A 19,729-nucleotide genomic window follows, 5' to 3' on the forward strand; every position below is an offset into this window, starting at 1 on the left:
GAGCTCCATTTAAATTTGTCACGCTTATATTTAAAATTACATCTGCTAAGGGAGAAAATGCAATGCTCAGGTGTTTGCGTTGTTGTCTACAGTTATGAAATTCAGTTTTTAAATTTAGTTAAACTCCTTTGCTGTGTCAAGGGGCACACTTGCCCTAATAGACGTAAACGATATCATCGTTTCAGATGTGAGTCAGATTACATCATTATTTTTCTCCACATCTCTGTTTAAAAATGAGTTACACAGTGAAACGGTTTTCGCGCTTTACCGCATCGTCACTTTTGAAATCACGAGTGTTTAAAGATACTTTAAAGTAAGTACTCAATGTCAAGAAATAATAAATAAAAAACTTTTTTCTAGATAAATTGTTTTAACGTGACCTTTTCGACCCTACATGACGCCACATAAACAATACATATACACACATAAAATTAACAAAAAGAACAGTCAAATTGTTTGCGTATTTTCTCTGATATAAAGGGAATCAGATAGTTTTAAATTAACAAAATTCAAAATACGGAAGTTAATTATTATTCTGAGTCTTCTCTTAGCGTAATAAGGGTTGATATCTAGTATGGTTGAGATAGTACTTGTCTTCAAAAATTCAATAATAGGTAACAACAAATCACTTTATGATACCACACCGCAACCATCAATCTATATGCTTTTTAAGTATGGTCTACCTACAAATACTCTGCAGTAAATTGATAACTATGGAGATGTAACGCAAAAGACAAATGGTTTCCTTCTTAAGCCCTTACCAGAAACAATCAAGGCTGGAGAAAAACAACGTCCGTAAAATTTGACTCGTCAATTTGTCTCTGTCGCAACTAATAGTGTTGAAGCGAGAGGGAGAAGCAAAAGTAATTTACTTATATTATGTGTATACTTCGACAAATCGAGCATTCGGGGGGAGGTAGCTGGAAACGAGCATCAAACGACGCCTGTCATAAAACATACAACGTGATTTCTTTCAGGAGATACGAGCGTACTAAATCCTGCACGCCCATACGTAGCTGTAAAACGTTTGATTCCACGCGAATATTTTTCTCTAAATTGCGAAGTTAATGCTCCAGAGATTTCGCGCGCAAAGCTGTAATTTACGTATTTTTAAGCCTGTCTAAAAATGTTTGAATAAACCGAGAGACCCATTTTCATACAAAAGCTAGAATTTCTTTTGCTGGTTTTTTAGGGTATTCTAAAACCGTCGAAAGCCGAGCAGCGTGACCGTTGCGCTTTACAACTGCAGATTCTCGTCCGGTTTTTTTGTATGTTTTTTGTTTATTTTCGTTGCGAGTGCAGTTCGACTTTTTCACAAGAGTTAGTCGTGTGAGCATTCGGCAAAACTGCAGCACACGGCATAACTAATGGCCTGTGCTTACTAATCTAACCACGGGTACAGCTCGCTAACTAGCTCCACTTTTCTCGCATGTATAAAATTATCCGAGCCTTGTGTGGTGCGGCCATGGAAAATTTGTTTAATTTTTATTTGGTCAGGCATCTCTAAAAATAGAGCTACCTCCAATAGTCCAGCTAATGTTTGTATATTACAGATATTTGTATGTTATTTTTTATTTCTTGTGGAATAGATTTTCTTTCCAATTTTTTTACATACTTTAGATTTGGCACAGATTTACGAAACAATTAAGTATATCCCATTTCTGCACAATTTCGCTTAAACGAAGGGGACAATTTTTTGCATCAAGCGTTATGGTAACGGAAACTTCATTAGCACAATTAATTTTAAACGATCCCATTAATAAATTGCTCCAATCCAAAACGCCAAAAACGTTTCCCCAACCAAAAATGAGAAGCATCGCGAAACGTTTCAATATAATAAAATCCACACCGTCAAATTGACAGACCCTCCTAAATATAGATTTCAAGAACGCCTGCAGCGGACGTCGTATTTACTCTCCCACCATTATTAAGGGGGATTGGAGAAAATTTCCCCGAAAAAAGTGTTCCGAGCTCGCTGCGAATGTTGACTGAAGCATTACTTGTGCAAACGTGTCGACGGTTTTTTATTAGGAAGCATGCGGACCAGCAGATTCGGTTCGAAGAACCAGCGTTCCTAACTTTCCTGTTAAATAATTGGCTACTTGACAATTGTAACAATAAAATATTAAATATGTCAGATGTGATAGTTTATCATTTAACGATAATTATTCAATAGTTTTTTTTTGTTAAGATCATTTTTAAATATTTCATTTTTACAAAATAGGAATGCTATATTTTATTTGTGTATTACAAGACCCGAAACACGGGCAGCCATGATTGGGCTTCGTGTGACGTCACATATCACAAAATACACAAAAACTAAACAAAACGTTAGTAACCACAATCAGAAGTTATTTCATACAACTTTATCGGTTTATTCTACCACAGGGGGGTTAAAATGGCCATATCGAAGCAATTCATCTAAGAAAGCAATATTGCTATTTGACATTTGTTTGCACTGCGCACTTACTTTTACATGCGCAAATGTCAAATTGCAATATTGCTTTTATTAGATGAATTGCATCGATATGGCCTTTTTAACCCTCTTGATTTTCATTATTATAAACAACCAAAATATATTGTAGAGTTGTTCAATTAACGACATTTGTTGTTATGAATGATATTGTATCAAATTATATTTTTTATCGCGTCATTGGATTACATCTCCCAGTCTGCGATTTTCTTTAGAACGTGCGCTTTGGAACCCGAAACCTCTTGTCACTAGAAGAAAGTGCCTACAAATACTGTAGGTTCTTTGACGTACACGTGTTTGCAGCCGACCCGTATTTTGCACGCCTTCGTGTTTTTCTTTCACATTTAAGGCCAAATCAGATGTGTCGTGAAGTTTATATTGAAAGAGTAGTGTTTTGACAAATGTTATCCAATGTGACTTTTACAAATCTTATTAAAATCTGTAAGTATCTGCATTTGACTCGATAACCTATTATTATGTGCAGCCTATCTAAATATGCCACCCACTCTTATTTGCTTAAGCCCTTATTCGTAAAGCATATCGCAGGACGCAAACGTTGCAACTTTATCTCGCTTAATCAGCCATGTTAATCCCCAGTTTAGTGCGGGCTCCCCCAAGGCTGCGTCGTGGGCCCGCTCCTTCAAACCACATACAACGCTAACGTCTACGACTCGCAAGTTATTCCAGCTTGTTTAGGACGATCCTAGTTTACGTTTCCAAGTAATGCTAACTAAACAACTATGCGGAATAGATAAACATGGACCGAGTGGAATTAAGTTTAAACAGTGCAACGTATGTAGCGAGCGATTATTGGGTTAGGTTCGCAAATATGCCAAATTTAACCCATCCACTGGCAAGTGTAAGTGATTGAATTTTAAATTAAGTACGCTACGTTTATTTGAAACTGTAAAAACATTTCCAAGCATTACTTAGTTCCGCTACGCTAATTTGATTGTTGTGGACGACTTTTAACGTGTGAATGAAAAATTGTACACGTTTTCAAATGACGTGGATTGATTAATTTTTGCATTTATTAAATTCGCCAAACTTTATTTAATATTATCGTGATACCAGTGGAACGCTTTAACTTCTTTACTTGCGGTTTCCATTACGTACAAGGCTACCCGTTGCATGTTGCGAAGTTAAATTTAGAGCGATGACGCGAGCTATTTGCGCGAACATGCGGTAGGTCATAATGAGGTTACTTGATTTTTCTAACTAAAACGAGACATGTAGCAAAATTAAAGAAGTTGTTTCTGTTGGTGCATTTTTATTTGAAAAAGTATCTTCATAGTTTGTTGTTGCAGATATTTTTTCTTCCAAAAATAAAAGAATAGTGTAGATTTACGTTTGTGTAAGAGATGATCAATCAAGGTTGATCAATGTAGTGGTTGTCTACAAGTGGATATTATCTCGACATGTTGATACTGCGGAGGAGCAGCAGGAATAGTGGACTATGGTCTGTACCGTCTGCGGTAAATTGAGGCCGTTGTCCATTTTGGGTCGTATATAAGCATATGTTCAGGTTTTAATGTTTATATGATAGATATTATGCTGTTAATTTTCCTTGAATAAAATAAATAAATAATGAAAATGCTCTAAGGACGTCGTAACTTAACTCCGAAGGTTGTATTAATATTTGATTTTCTGTTTCGTACTGTTTTACTGTCGTAAAGTATATTTTAGTGCGTTTACACGTGTACGGTCATGAGCATTAATATGTATACACTTTGGTACCATGTTACATTAACTTTTTTGACAAATTGAACTGTAAGTCTCACTAAATGTCAAATATGTTAGTGCGACAGTCCTAAAGTGGGTACATTATATTGCTCATGACTGTACGACGCTTGGCCGTCGCAAAAGTTACACATTTTTCGGCTGGAAAAATAATTATAATAAAAGTAACTTGGATGTGAATTTATTAAAGAAAAATGTTATCCATCATTCTTATTTTGATACAAAACATTATTTCGTCGCAAAATGAAATTATCGTAAAAACAGTCTGATTGATTATGTAGACTAAACAGACGACAAACTGGAGCATGGAAATATGTCTTCAACCAACCGTATCTTAAAAGAAGAAACGAATTTGCGCTAACAGTAAAAACATTCTCAGCGAATTGATATACTTCGACCAATAGATTTTAATACTTAAGTATATAAAAAGGTGTCTAAACCTAAAACGAGCATCAAGATACAGAAGATGTTATAATCGTATCTTTTCTCAACATCAAAGAGTGGACACTAGTACCCAGCTGAGCCTAAGTCGAACAAGAAAGAAAGAAAGAAACATTTATTATTATCGGACATCACAGACACAAACAGACAGATACATTACATTTAACACACGACAGAAACCACACGAAAGAAATAAAAAGAAGACGATATAAATAAAGAAATCGAATGTAATTCCGATGAGTGAATATTTGATGTAGATTTGAGAAGCACGCGAGGGGCGCCACTGATTGTTACCGTATTCCCAGGGCCACCTTAAGTTGAGATCCTTGGAACTTCCCGGGATCTTATAAAAATAGACAATGTTAAATTGACAGACAAATTAATCCAATCAAATATACTTTGTTGCACACAAACAAAATATACTTACATTTATACTGAAGAGGCGAGTCACAGGGACCGTAACCTGGAACCTGGCAGAAGGCAGCAGTAACTGTCAGTACTATTCAGAAGCGGAGAACAGGAGTCCTAGTGCGGCTTTGAAATAGACTAATCGGGGCGCCCTTCTACTCGCGTCAGACAGAGTAGCGCGGGGCGGAAGGCAAGACGGAAACCACTGCCCTATTATTCCCTTAAAAGTAGCATGGAGAATGCTACACTGACAAGAGCGTGGCTCTTAAATTAGTGATGATGATAACAATAATTGAGGAGCTCGGTGGCGCAGCGGTTAACGCGCTCGGTCTGCGATTGTTGAAGTTAAGCGACTTTCGCAAAGGCCGGTCATAGGATGGGTGACCACAGAAAAAAAAAAGTTTTCATCTCGAGCTCCTCCGTGCTTCGGAAGGCACGTTAAGTCGTTGGTCCCGGCTGCATTAGCAGTCGTTAATAACGCCAATCCGCACTGGGCCCGCGTGGTGGTTTAAGGCCCGATCTCCCTATCCATCCATAGGGTAGGCCCGTGCCCCAGCAGTGGGGACGTTAATGGGCTGGTGATGATAACAATAAGTGGGCGGCCTTATTTCTATGAAGAAATTTCTTTCCAGACCACCACATCCAGGAATCGGCAATTCTACCTATCTAAATATAAGAGATGTACCTAATTTAGTATTTCCGAATGAATAAATATGAAACACCCGGAACGCAATGTACCATAGCTATATAAGAAAAAGAAAAAAAAACAGGACATCCACTAACTACCACCTTACAATTATTTGAATGCAGTTCCTTTTTACCTTATTATTATTTTTTTGTGAAAATTTTAAATTGTGTTATTGTGTTGCATTGTTGTGTATGGTGTCCTTTTACAATAAACAATTTCTATTTTTTACTACTTTAAGTAGAGGATATCCATGGTCGTAAGCTTTATTGCCCTGATGGTTGCTTACTTGACAATAAATACGCCCACAACCTTTCCTTTTGGCTTCGCCTTAGGAAAATTCAAAATTTATATTCTAAAAAAAAAGAAACCTGGCTTCGACTCTGGAGTCTGCGCAAAGTTAATACCGGCATGTAATATATCACACGAACTTCAAACGGTGATGATAAGTACTCGTAGGTAGAGAATACAAGTGTTTTTGTTCAATTATGGCCTTTCTTCTTTTCGTTTGTTCTTTGCGTAATTTTGTTTTTGTACGCGATGAGGTTGTTGCTTTAAGTCAATTTTGTGTACTTACTCATGAAATGATGTTAAGGATCAGTATAATTGATTCCGTGAATTCAGAAAATATTCTTATGTTTAAGTGAAATAAATGTGGTATTTTCGAAGTTAAATTTAGATAGTTACAAATCATCATCTCTGTCGCATTATCCTGTTTTCATAGGGTCCGCTTACTTAACCTGAAAATTTGACAGGTACGGTGTTATTGTAGGTAGTTACAAATATGTGTATCTTCTTCTTTCGTGTGGGTTGTGAGGGTACCAACCTCATCAAACCTGGTGCCAAGGTTACTATTGAGCCGCCAAAGGCCCCTAACATTATTCACGTAACGACTACGTACACACCAAACACGTAATATGTCTATGAAAAGGTTTTTTTTTGACGTTACTTATTGTAGATTTGCCGCAGATGGGATTAACTACTTGGCCGGACAAACGGGGAGCGCTGAAGGCTCTCACCCGGTACAAAGTTTAAGACAATAGGCCTGAGGGTGCCCTGTTGGGTGTATGAAAAGTACTTAATAATTACTTCTACTAAAAAAACCTTAATAATAAATATAGCAGCCATTATGATTTCAACGGTAAAATAAAAGATAAGGTCAGTGAAGCATGGGTACTCAGTTTATCTTCTTATAGATGTACCTCTGACTAGCCCGGTTAAGAATATAGTCGTGAGTGTACGTCGTTGTGTTAATTGATCTACTGCTAAGCGTTACATTGCTACACGATATACCCCGCGAAGTAAAGTCCTTACTTATTTGGCTGCGCTTCCGTATATTTCCGCCACTTAAAATTGCCAGCCAAATCTGTTCCACCAAATATAGGAGGATAAGAATTTTAAATTCCGGAAATATCTCTAAACCGGACCACTTTGTGTGTCTCGGGTGAAGTTACAGCGACCAATATCGCTGATAACCCGACTTCTACAATAGCTGAACCAGCCTGGTGTTTATGTTAATAATTTGGCAAAAGCACGCGCGCGTTCTGCCAGTCGGCTACATGCGCCGTTATCGCGATTCAACGTTTTCGAGTTGTCGTGTTACACCGATGCGTACCTAATGCTACTGAATTATTCAGCAAGTTTCCAGTCTGGCTTGTTTTTGGAAATTATTGGATTCGATTTGCTGGAAGTACGTCTTCTCTCGTCTTTTCGGAATTGAAATTCCGCTACTATGTTAAAAGTAATTACATTTGTTACAGAAACTTTCTCAAAGATTCATGCGAGTCTAAATGGGTATGTAAAATTTTTAGATTTCTTTTTTTTGTTTAGCAAATGTTTCCCGAAACGGGGTCTCTCTTCATATTCATGTATTTATTCATTTTCAATTATACTTATTTGTAAATTAAATTATGGCGTCCATTATTACTAGATTATGCGTAGAATAGGGCAGCTCTCCGCTCCCCACCAGCGTCTGAGCTAGGTTTACCTCACCCCCTCTGTCTTAGTTTAGTCATCACAAATGCGTGTGTACGATAACGTCAGTGTGTAGTGTCCGTGTAAAACGAGGTGTTTTGTATGAAGTGTACTCAAAATCGGCCGGATTAAAACGCAAAATGGAATACAAAAATATTTTAAATTACTTAACACTTTTAACTTAATACTCAAAACTTAATACTTTCTTTCAATTAAAAATTGGTGCATTTGACAACTCATGGTGGTAAGTTAAGATGTCGCGTTAGGTGGTACACGCTGACCTAGTTAATTCATTATTCTGTCATGCCATAATACAAAGGTCTACTATAATGTATACTAGGTACTTAAAATCTTGTGCGCCGCAAGGCAAACATGAAGAACTTATAATGTGAACACTGTCATCTGTATTTATATTACTCATGTTTAAGCGAATAAATTATCTTTATCTTTGTCTATTTTATTAGTATTTCGTTCAATTCCCGCATTGAATTTCAAAGTTCTATCAGAATGACAAGGCATAATTTCCGTTACAACTAAATTGACGGCTGAAATACTCTCAGATCTTTTAGTAATATAATCAGAAGTCGTTTTCCCGTAATATGCAGACAGGTCGTTTAATAACAAGGTGTTTGTCAACAGACTGTTTTCCTTGTGATATTTATTTTTACTTTTTGCTTGTGTGACATGCTTCCTGTTTTCATGCGGATTATGTCTTCTTTTCTTCTTTGTCAACGCCACTTCCCTTTACCAAGGGCTTTCCCAAACATGCGTCGCTAGGTATCTCGCTGGCAAACATCGTCTTCTTTGAGACCTAGCGTCTTCATATTCCTCTGGACATTTGTCAACCAGTTAGTTTTAGATCTCTCCTCGCCTTTTTCTAGTAGCCACGGAAAGGAGCTTTTCGTTCTTCTCAATACCACCATCCATACCAACTGAGCCTGGATTCCGATATCTTGACAATTAATGAATTTTCTTAATAACTTATCATGTTACTGCTCCGGCCAAGTAGTTAATGCCATCTGCGGCAAATCTACAATAAGCCACGTCAAAAAAAAAAAAAAAACAAAAAAAAATATCATGTTACTGGTGTTGTGTAGAAAAACAGTTCACACATAAACATAAGCGTACGACATAACTATGAACTAAGCATTCCACGGAGCTTTTTGTTAGACCAACGTGATATGTGATGAGCTGTGTCGCCGTCTATTATAGTCAAAAACAATGTATAATAGTGAAACCAATTGTGTTAGTGACAATTGCACTTATGATAAATAAATGACTGATTGGTGCAAATCCGGTGCCACACAGAACCTTACTGACGTTCCTGATGCTAATGTTAATGTTCAGGGTGCACGAATGTAAAATTTTAAAGTTATCTGTTTTAATATTTAAAGAAAAAATAAAACCGTTTCATTTTTAATGTATGAACTTGTAAAGCTTCAAAGTGACATAAAATTATTTATTTTTCCTTGTGTGCCATTTTACTTAACTTCCTGATTTTCTATTTTTAACGAAAACGTGTAGGGTATTAGTGTTAGAAGCATCTGTTATTTATTCGTCAAGCTTTGTACTGGGATGGCTGAGTGGGGGGGAGGGGGGGGGGGATAGAAAGATTGTGAATGCTTTAAAAAAAATAAAAAGTTTATTTAGGTAAAATCTACGACACACACTTGTCATTTACACACACACACTTTGTGATTTTCTTAAAACATTTTGAGCGCTATCCTCGTAGCCATAAAATAAAGAATGTTTTACGTATAGAGCGGTAACTCTTCGCTCCGCACCAATTCGTATCGGGCGCCGACCTCACCCCCTCTGGGTCTTACTTTAGTCTTAAACGGCCGTGAGCTATGGAGTAAAGGCGAAAGCGCGGACAATCAGTTTCACTCTCACTCACGCATTAAATGACACAAATCAAATGAAATATACTTTATTGCACCGATCTAAATTTCTACAATCAGACACAACACATGAATACAGCACAATTTGGGCGGCCTTATTGCTGTAGAGCAATTTCTTCCAGGCAACCACTACCAGTGACACACGGTAAGAATGCGATTTTTATCGTAGTCTAGATCATGACGTCTGTTAGCACCATACGGTTCCAGAAGGCGTTATAACATACGTTCATCGGCAAAATTTTGCCTATGTTCAAGTACTGAAATGACTTTCTTCAACGTTGACCTCAACTTTATCAATACGTAATAGAAAATCAAAAATTCGACAAAACGTTTCGTTTCGTGGATAGTGCTCTGCTTCGCTTTGCTCGTCTTGGCATCGCAACCCAACTTCATATTACCACAATAAGTGTAATTATGAAATTCGTCAAGTAACCAGGACATTTCTGGTGTCGAGTTCGTCTCCGTTACGGTACGGTGTAACACATTCCTGCCACAATATCTCCAAGCTATCTTTATTTCGCTCGGAGTATTTTTACAGCCTCCGTGGTCTAGTAGTTAGAGCTTCAGGCTCACGATCTGGAGGTCCGGGTTCGATTCCCGATGGGGACATTGTCGAAATCACTCTGTGAGACTGTCCTTTGTTTGGTAAGGACTTTTCAGGCTTGAATCACCTGATTGTCCGAAAAAGTAAGTTAATTCCGTGGTTCGGAGGGCACGTTGGTCCCGGCTATTAGCCGTAAAAACACCCCCACCAACCCGCAGTGAAGCAGCGTGGTGGAGTATGCTCCATACCCCCTCCGGTTGATTGAGGCACAGGCCTCCCGCCTGTGCCCAGCAGTGGGACGTATATAGGCAGTTTATGTATGTATGTATTTTTACAGTCAACATTTAAAGCCAGCACGTAGAAGACAAGTAATTACATTCAGTCACATGTTTCGCTACGGTGTGAGTGTTGCCTCAATTTGAACGTGTCACCGTCTCACCTCAACGGACTGTTATTTTTATTGTACAATTCTTACTCCTTGGCACATGCTCGTAATACAGATTGCAAATATCCCGACACCACCGGGGTTTTTGTTCTGTTTTTAAATTATTTCATTTCGTTTTGCACGGCACAGTCGGCAAGGCGAATAGTTTTGGAAATGGTACCTCGTTAAGTGGGTTGGTTGTTTGTGGCGTAATATATTATTTCTCTAGTTTGGTGTGGTGTGGTTTCTCAGCTCAAATGCTTTTTTACTTCCCATAAGAGCTGAATGAGGGAAAGCGTCGACCACGCCGGCGAGGTTTGTATCGGGGTTCTGAAGTTTTTGGGGTCGCGAGCTGATTGGCTGCCTCTATGGCTAGAGCAATCGGGTCGTCGTGATCGTACGAAATATTACGTCTTTCGGACGCCGATACTTTTCAGTACCGTCCCTGAGCGGGATGTATTCGAAAGCCGCTACCAGGAGATTTGGGTGGCGCGTTTAAAAACAGAAAATGTTACTCTAACAGTAAGTAACTTACCAACTTTTACAAATCTTAGCACCATAATTCATAAATAACGACTAGTAGGGTGTCCCCCTGACGAAGTTAAGATTGGACGGGCCCCCGAGCTGTGGACTTGCAATTTTCGGACCCTGCAATTTGCTACCCTGCTGTTATCCTGAGTAATGAATATAATATTAAATAATACAACCCAGGTCAGGTCAGACGAAAGTGTTATCGTTATCATTATAAATAGGTAGATAAGTTACTATTTTCTATTTAACGACCTCCGTGGTCCACCGTGGTCCGTGGTGGTGGTGGTGGAATAGAGTGGTTGAGCGTTGGACTCACGATCCGGAGGTCCCGGGTTCGGTTCCCGGTAGGGATATATCACGTCAAAAAAAAATCTAGAAAACATAGCATAGCATCACGCTGTATCGCCGAAGGGGTAGGCAGAGGTGCAGTATGTATATACTCTGGGTATGGGTGTGTACCCAATCCTCGCCAGCTGTGTTTAACTCCCTTGTAAGGAGGCAGACGTATGAATTTAAAACAATTTATTTATTTTCCTCCCCTATTGAAAAAAGTCGGAATTTATGTTATTTTAAAAACATTCAGATATAATAAAAAAATCAAGTTTTTATTAACTTTCCTAACAAATTTTCTATTTGAATTGTTTCAGGTATGTAACACCGACTTATAGCCAAGAAAATATGTAAGTAAGTGTATAGATAAGCACTATTGTGTGTTATTTGCCAGAATATGGTAGGTATTGAATGACAAATAACTACTGGATATCCAGTAAATGATTTGTATTTAATCACTTTTCAATATTTCTGAATTGCTTATCTTATAAATGTTTACTTACTCTCTATCTATCTATTCTTCCTGTATCCACCCACTGTTGGGTATAGGCCTCTCTTTCACGCCATCCATTGCTCTCCGGCATACCTCACAAAGTCATCCGACCAACAGGCTCGTGGTCTGCCTCGATATCGCATACCATCCCTTGGCCACCATTCAGTAACCGCCTTAGTCCATCTGTTGTCCTCCCATCGAAATGTCCTGCCCATCTCCACTTAAGCCTCCATACTCTCGTTCCTATTTAAAAAATAAAACTTTCCCTACAACGTAATCTTAATGTCGGATATACCTAATCCCATTGGTGGAGAGTCCAAAAGAAAACTAAAACAATTTACCTTGCAAAGGGGAGGTAATCCCAGCATTAGATGTGTCAAAATGATTTCACTTAACCTTCCTTACGGCAGGATCGGGTATCTAAATATGTATATAAGGAGAAACTGACTGACTGACATGTCAACGCACAGCCTAAACGGCTAAACGTAGGCACTTGAAATTTGGAAGGGACGTAGCTTAGGTACCGTAGAGGTGCACTAAGAACGGAATTCCCGAAATTCCCACGGGAACGGGAATTAGCGGGAAAATCCTTTTGTATGAAAAATCTAAACCGCTTAAGTTAGGCGCTTGAAATTTGGCACCTTAGTTAACTTTAAGCTTAGTTGCAACAGGATATTGCAAGCTTCCCACGGAAACGGGAGTTAGCGGGAAGAAACTTTTGTATGAAAAAAACCTAAACTGCATAAGTTAGATGCTTGAAATTTGATATGCAGTCCCACACACACAAAGATCTCTCTTTTATAACACGCCACGAGGACGAAGTCGCGGGCAAAAGCTAGTGCGTATATAATAAAGAGTAGAGAATAGAGAAGAATAGAGTAAGAGAAAGAGACAAATATTGAGAGTCATTGAGAACAGAAGAGGCAAGATGATTGAACACGACAAAGAGGCCAGTTTCCAACTAATCATTTCTCTTTGACAAAATTCATAAATAAGTTGAATAGAAAAAAGAAAATGTTATTGCGTTTAGTAATCTAAACAAAGACAGATCTAAAACTAACGAAAAATATTTTATTTTTCTTATTAACTTATTTGTTAATTTTATTTAAGAAAAACGTAATAATAAGTCCGACATTTTATCACGTATTTCCATGACGTCACAGTGTGCTTTTTCAAACAAATTCCATAGTAATTTCATGTTTTGACGTTTAGTAAAATGTAACTGATTTGACTAGTCGGAAACTACCCTATTGCATCGCGCCGTGGGGAGGCAGCTTTAGACGTGTCAAAATGATTCGAGTGAACCTTCCTGTCAGAAGGTATTGCGCACATCTAGCGGCTCAAACGGAAAATAAGGGTGATAGAAGATTAGGGGCATAAGTTATGCTTTCAGAAGGATTTAGATTGGAACTGTCTGTCGGAACAAGCTGTAATATGATGTTTAATATTTAATGGTGTGTCTTAGAAGTTACCTGTGAGTGATATTTTTATAACGTAACGTGTAGAAAAATATAGTCTATGACGGATATTCCTCGGTTATGTATTATGGTAAAATTATTATCGCTACATTTAAGTATATCTTCGAGAAACAGACACGTTAGGAAAAAACTGTAAACATCCATATTCATTGTTTAGGTACTTAAGTATATCTATTACCGATGTCTCGAGATATCAACTCTTTTTTAGAAAGTATTTTTAGGATATTGACTTATTTCTGAGCACAAGTTTTTGCTTATAAGGTATATTTTTAACCAACTTCAGGAAAGAAGGTTAACGACTCGACCGGTATGAACCTACGTACGGTCATGAGTACTAATATGTATACACTTTGGAACCATGTCACATTAACTTTTTTGACAAATAAAACCGTAAGTTTAATGAAATGTCAAATATGATAGTGCGACAGGGTTCTAAAGTGGGTACATAATATTGCTTATGACTGTACGTGACAGTCAGTACATTCGAATTTTGATTCTAACATTGTCATCGTCATCTCCCTAGCGTTATCCCGTTTTTTTCCACGAGGTCCGCTTACCTAACCTGCAGATTTGACAGGTCCGGTTTTACAGAAGCGACTACCTGTCTGACCTTCCAACCGGCGAAGTGAAAACCAGCCCAATATAGGTTAGGTCACATACCTCCGAAATGCTCCGGCCAAGTAGTTAATGCCATCCGGCCAAGTAGTTAATGCCATCTGCGGCAAATCTACAATAAGTCACGTCAAAAAAAATCCGAAGTGCATTTCTCGGGAATGTGGGTTGTTTTTTATTAAACAGATTTTGAAGACACCAATTCTGTAATTCTGTACAAAATCGGACCTGTCAAATTATCATAAGCTGCTGGACCAGCATGTTGCGTGTAGGGTATTTTTTAAATACGTTTAGTATTCCACCCATCACTTTCAAACCTATAAGTGTTTCATCACCGTAACATAAACTGTATTTATATTATATATTCTGTGTCTTAACCTTAAACATAACATAACATAAACAGCCTCCGTGGTCTAGTGGTTAGCGCGTTAGGCTCACGATCTGGAGGTCCGGGTTCGATTCCCGATGGGGATATTGTAGAAATCACTTTGTAACACTGTCCTAATGATTTAGAACGAGCCCAGGATACGAACCCGGAACTACGTAAGTCACGTATTCTCCGAACTGAGCTATCACTTCTCTTCTGTCGTGTGGGTTGTGAGGTGAATTACCAACCTCATCAACCCAGTGTCTGGGTCGTTATTGAGCCGCCAAAGGCCCCTGACATGGCTCACGTAACGACTACTTACACCACTTATCACTGATTTTATTATACTAAGAAGAAAACTAAAGGCATTACAAAAAAATATTTGTTGGAAGTAAGCCTATTAATTTGATTTGTACACAAACATAACCTGTTAGTGTCTATAAAACTTAACAGCTTTTGTTGAGAAACTTTTTGACATCAAATAAAAGTTGATCGACCGTGTAAGATGGTTAGTGCTTATAAGAAATCATTTCTTTTATATCCTTACAATATAAATTACTTATTGGCCCCGATTCCTGCAGACACCGCCTAATTTTATTTTAAGATATATCCGTCATTTTCATATCCGTCGAAAAGGAAAGGGACGGATGATTCACAGCTCTTAATTTTAGGAAGAATGAGTAAATGAATGAATAACCCGGGCGAATCAAAAGGTACGTCGCTGGTATGCAATCCGTTTGACGTGCTGTCTACTTAACTGTGTCGGGTTATTGACGGATGTAAAATTTTTAGACGGTTGGTTTAGATTTGTGCTTAAAATTGACGTGTGTTCCATAAATTTTATGCTTGTCGATTACCCGTCCCTTTCCTTTTCGGCGGATAAGAAAATGACAGATATAACTTAAAATAAAATTAGATGGTATTTACAGGAATTATCACCATTAAGTACTTATACAGTGGTGCTAATTCTATTAAAAACCATATAAGTTTATTTTAAGTTGTCATTATCTTATCCGCCGAAAAGGAAAGGGACGGGTAATCGACAGGCATAAAATTTATGGAACACGCGTCAATTTTAAGCAGAAATTAAAAAAAAACTTTCTACCTAACCTGGCGATTTGACAGGTCCGGTTTTTTACAGAAGCGACTGCCTGTCTAACCTTCCAAGCCGCGAAGGGAAAACCAGCCCTGCAAGTTAGGTCACATACCTCCGGCAATGCATTTCTCGGGAATGTGGGTTTCCTCACAATGTTTTCCACACAGCGACTATCGAGCAAATATGACAAACTTAAATCTTTTTTATTACAATGTGTTTTTATTAGATTTAACTTAATCTTTAGCCTGTTAAGGTTTAATATTATTCCGAATAATGTATCAGTTAGTTAATGTTATCTTTTCATTACTGGAAAGTGGGCTTTTGCTGTTAGCCTTAGGTTCTAGTTATCCACATCGTTTCAGACCTTATGGTCTTAATTGGATAGAGTACTTTTCATTATAAAATATCCGCAGGTTTGAAAGCCTGCCTAAATCTTTACATAACATCGAAAATAGTTCATTTTACACAACAGCAAAATAAGCTCACGACTATACTCCAATTGGGGTAGGCAGAGTTACATCCATCGCAAGATGAACTAAGTACCCACACTTCACCGAGCTTTCTGTTACACCAACGTGATAGGGGTGGGTCGTATCACTGTCTATGTGAATGTAGTTTCCATATCTCGGGCCTATTATTGTTTGTTTATTTTATAATTAAAATAATTGTAGGAATATTAACTCAACTCCGAGAAGGACTTACGATGACCAAATTGGAGATATCCTTAGAAAAGGTTTAATACGATCTACTCTGAACCGGTGTGCGTGTATGAAGCAATTGATGAATGTGGAGGAAGCAAGAGAAGTGTGTCAGGATCGAAGCAAATGGAATTCTATAGTCTCTGCTTACCCCGGTGGGAAATAGGCGTGAGTTTATGTATGTATGTATGTAATATTAACTCATTTGTATCTTATCATATAAAACAAACTAAATTTAAACATAATACAGGGTGTTAGTGACATCGTAATATAAACTTTGAGGGATGATTCACGCTATGATTCTGAGTTGATATCACGTGGAATTATCCGCCGCAAAAGTATGGAACGGAAAATTATTTTAAAGAACACTAAAATTTGCATGAATTTTCCGACAGAAAAATTCACTTGATATCAACTCATAATCATGGTCTGAATCATCTTCCTCAGTATTCGTTACGATGTCACTAACACCCTATACTGAATAAGATGAGACCACAGAATCTCACTAAGATCCTGACACACCACTTTCAAAATCCAGGTTGAACTTGTAAAACACCATTTTGTTTTTCCGTCGCCATCTTCCGGTTAAGAGAAGCCATAACTCAATGCGCCCCATGTAACCACGAAAGTTGTAATTTTAATTTCCAACGAGAAGCTAAAAGTGACGTGTTTAAAGAAAGTTTTCAGCCCGAACCAGCCAAGTACTGCGTGTTCTTGTAGCCTTTTTCCATTTTTAGAGTACCGTATCTTTATAAGAAAAAAATACAGTTTTAAAATACCTTTATATGCCTTTATACCCGAAGGGGTAGGTACAGTCATGAGCAATATTATGTACCCACTTTAGACCCCTGTCGCATTATCATATTTGACATTTAATAAGACAAGAAAAATTAATGTGACATGGTTTCAAAGTGTAAATATGGCATATACAGTAGACCTGGTTAGCTATGTTTAAGTCATGGGACTTGCGTAGCCTTAGGTTCTAGTTATCCACATCGTTTCAGACCTTATGGTCTTACTTGGATAGAGTACTTTTCATTATAAAATATCCGCAGGTTTGAAAGCCTGCCTAAATCTTTACATAACATCGAAAATAGTTAATTGTACACAACAACAAAATAAACTCACGACTATATTCCAATTGGGGTAGTTACAGTTACATCCATCGCAAGATGAACTAAGTACCCACACTTCACCGAGCTTTCTGTTACACCAACGTTAGACCCTTGTCGCATTATCATATTTGACATTTAAAAAGACAAGAAAAATTAATGTGACATGGTTTCAAAGTGTATATATGGCATATACAGTAGACCTCGTCAGCTATGTTTAAGTCCCATGTAAGGCGCGAAAGAAAAAAACAACGCTAATGGATTTCTATAGTATATCTTTTACCTCGGTGGAAATAGAGTAATATACGATCCCGACGACCCGATTACTCTAGCCATAGAGGCAGCCAATCAGCTCGCGACACCAAACACTTCAGGACCCCGATACCGACCCCGCCGGCGTGGTCGACGATTTCCCTCATTCAGCGCTTATCGCTATCGACCCACTAGGGTCGATTAATTCTTTCAAATATTTTTCCTCTCAGACGACGCCCTGAGCCGAGGTTCGCGCCCAACTGGGCACCCTCAGGCCTGTTGTCTTAAACGTTGTACCGGGTGAGAGCCTTCAGCGCTCCCCATTTGTCCGGCCAAGTAGTTAATGCCATCTGCGGCAAATCTACAATAAGTCACGTCAAAAAAAAAAAGGTGGAAATAGACGCGAATTTTACGTATGTATGTATATATAAAAGCGCGAATCTATCGCCATTAACCGACCAGCAATCCTTGAAACCACGTGATATCAATTTAAAGTTATTTAAAAAGTAAAATGCCATTATAGGTATACTTTATGTATACGGTCATCACTCGCGTCAGCAAAATTTTTGTAAGACATTTTTGCTGTGCCAAGAAAAAATCTGTAGCAATTATTTTCCCTTATTCGATTTTTACATTAACATCACAGGGGTTTTCATTCGACAATTTTACTAGAACTAGTTTGAGAAGTTCCCAATATTCTATTACTCTCGCTAAACTTTATTCACACTTTTAATTCCGGCTTCAACTCAAAACATTGCGCTACAGAACCTTTACGCGAGTCCAACTCACTGCTACCGACTTTTCTTTTTTTCCAGGCAACACAGGCACTCAAGTGCAACGAAAGGGCAGCAATAAATCCCACAATGTCTCGACCGACGGCTATCGCGATCAGGGTTGCCAACTGGATATAAGCGGATATAAGCAGATACAACCGGAAATACCCGGTCGCGCTGAGGTTTATAATACCGCGAATTGGCTGCAGATTTATCGCGCCCGTGCCAAATTTGTAAAAGCTTGCCTGTCTCCTAGCGTTATCCTGGTCCAATGTTACCAGCTGACTCGTGCAGTTTGGGCTTGTCATGGCGAAGGAATTATGGCGGGCGATGCCCATAATTTATAGAAATCTTTTAGTTATAAGTACAATCTTTTGGAACCCGAAAATATTAATTTTCTAGAGAGTTATAAGTTGTTGTTTGCGTATAAGAAGTTGGTATCTGTATAAGATATTGAATACGTATTGCGCTTAGGCAAGTTAATGCTTAAATATTAAACTGATACCGGAATTTTAAGTTGAAATGGATTTCAAGTTACCATATACACTAGTTCTGGATTACTTTACGTTTTTTTTTGATTTGGCTTATTGTAGATTTGCCGCAAACGGCATTTATTACTTGGACGGACAAATGGGGAGCGCTAAGGGCTCTCACCGGGTATGAAATCCGACCTCGCCTTTGTCTTTTGACTTCGATCGTTACAAATCTACAAATGCCATGACATCAAAAGTTTTGAAGTTACAAAAGGTTGCCTTGACTTACTTGTAGAGACGTGTACACATTATACAGGGTGTTACTGACATCGTAACGAATACTAAGGGGGATGATTAAGACCATGATTCTGAGTGAACTAAGTGGAATTTTTCGTCGCAAAATTCATGTTCTTTTTTATTATTTTCGATTCAATACTTTTGCGATGGAAAATTCTACTTGATATTAACTCAGAATAATGAGCTAAATCATCCCACTCAGTATTCGTTACGAGGTCACTTACATCTCGTACAAGTACATACAAGTAGCCATACAAGTAGATAGGGTGTTAGTGACATCGTTCCAAATACTGAGGGGGATGATACAGACCATGATTCTGAGTAGATTTTCCTGTAGAAAATTTATGAAAATTTTAGTACTTATTTTTTTAAATTATTTTCAGTTCCATACCGTTGCGACGGAAAATTATACTTGATATCAACTCAGAATCATGGTCTGAATCATCCCCCTCGGTATTCGTTACGATGTCTCTAACACCCCATCAGCGTTTTGTTCGTAAGAGCAAAAACTTGCGCTGAGTTCTGACCGATTTGCGCTGCTGCAGCACACATACATACCTGGCGTGTTTAATACAGAGCTTCGTCTCTGTTGATCGGTTATCTGTATCTAATCTTTTTCTTTTTGTA

The 19,729-nt window shown here is 38.1% G+C and overlaps 1 protein-coding gene across 3 annotated transcripts in view; it reads left to right on the top strand.

Annotated features, from left to right (window-relative positions):
• The window catches only part of LOC126371526 (max dimerization protein 4-like), a 405,754-nt gene that overhangs the window by 187,225 nt on the left and 198,800 nt on the right, over positions 1–19,729 (top strand). Inside the window, exon 1 of one of the 3 annotated variants that reach the window (XM_050016849.1) lies at positions 7,507–7,541. The exons of the other annotated variants lie outside the window; for them this stretch is intronic. Within the exon in view, the coding sequence (XP_049872806.1) occupies positions 7,538–7,541 (4 nt within the window). The 5' untranslated portion in view covers positions 7,507–7,537. Of the gene's footprint in view, positions 1–7,506; positions 7,542–19,729 lie in introns of those variants that run through there. 3 annotated transcript variants of the gene reach the window in all.

This window comes from Pectinophora gossypiella, chromosome 12, assembly GCF_024362695.1.
Source record: "Pectinophora gossypiella chromosome 12, ilPecGoss1.1, whole genome shotgun sequence".
Lineage (NCBI taxonomy): Eukaryota > Metazoa > Arthropoda > Insecta > Lepidoptera > Gelechiidae > Pectinophora > Pectinophora gossypiella.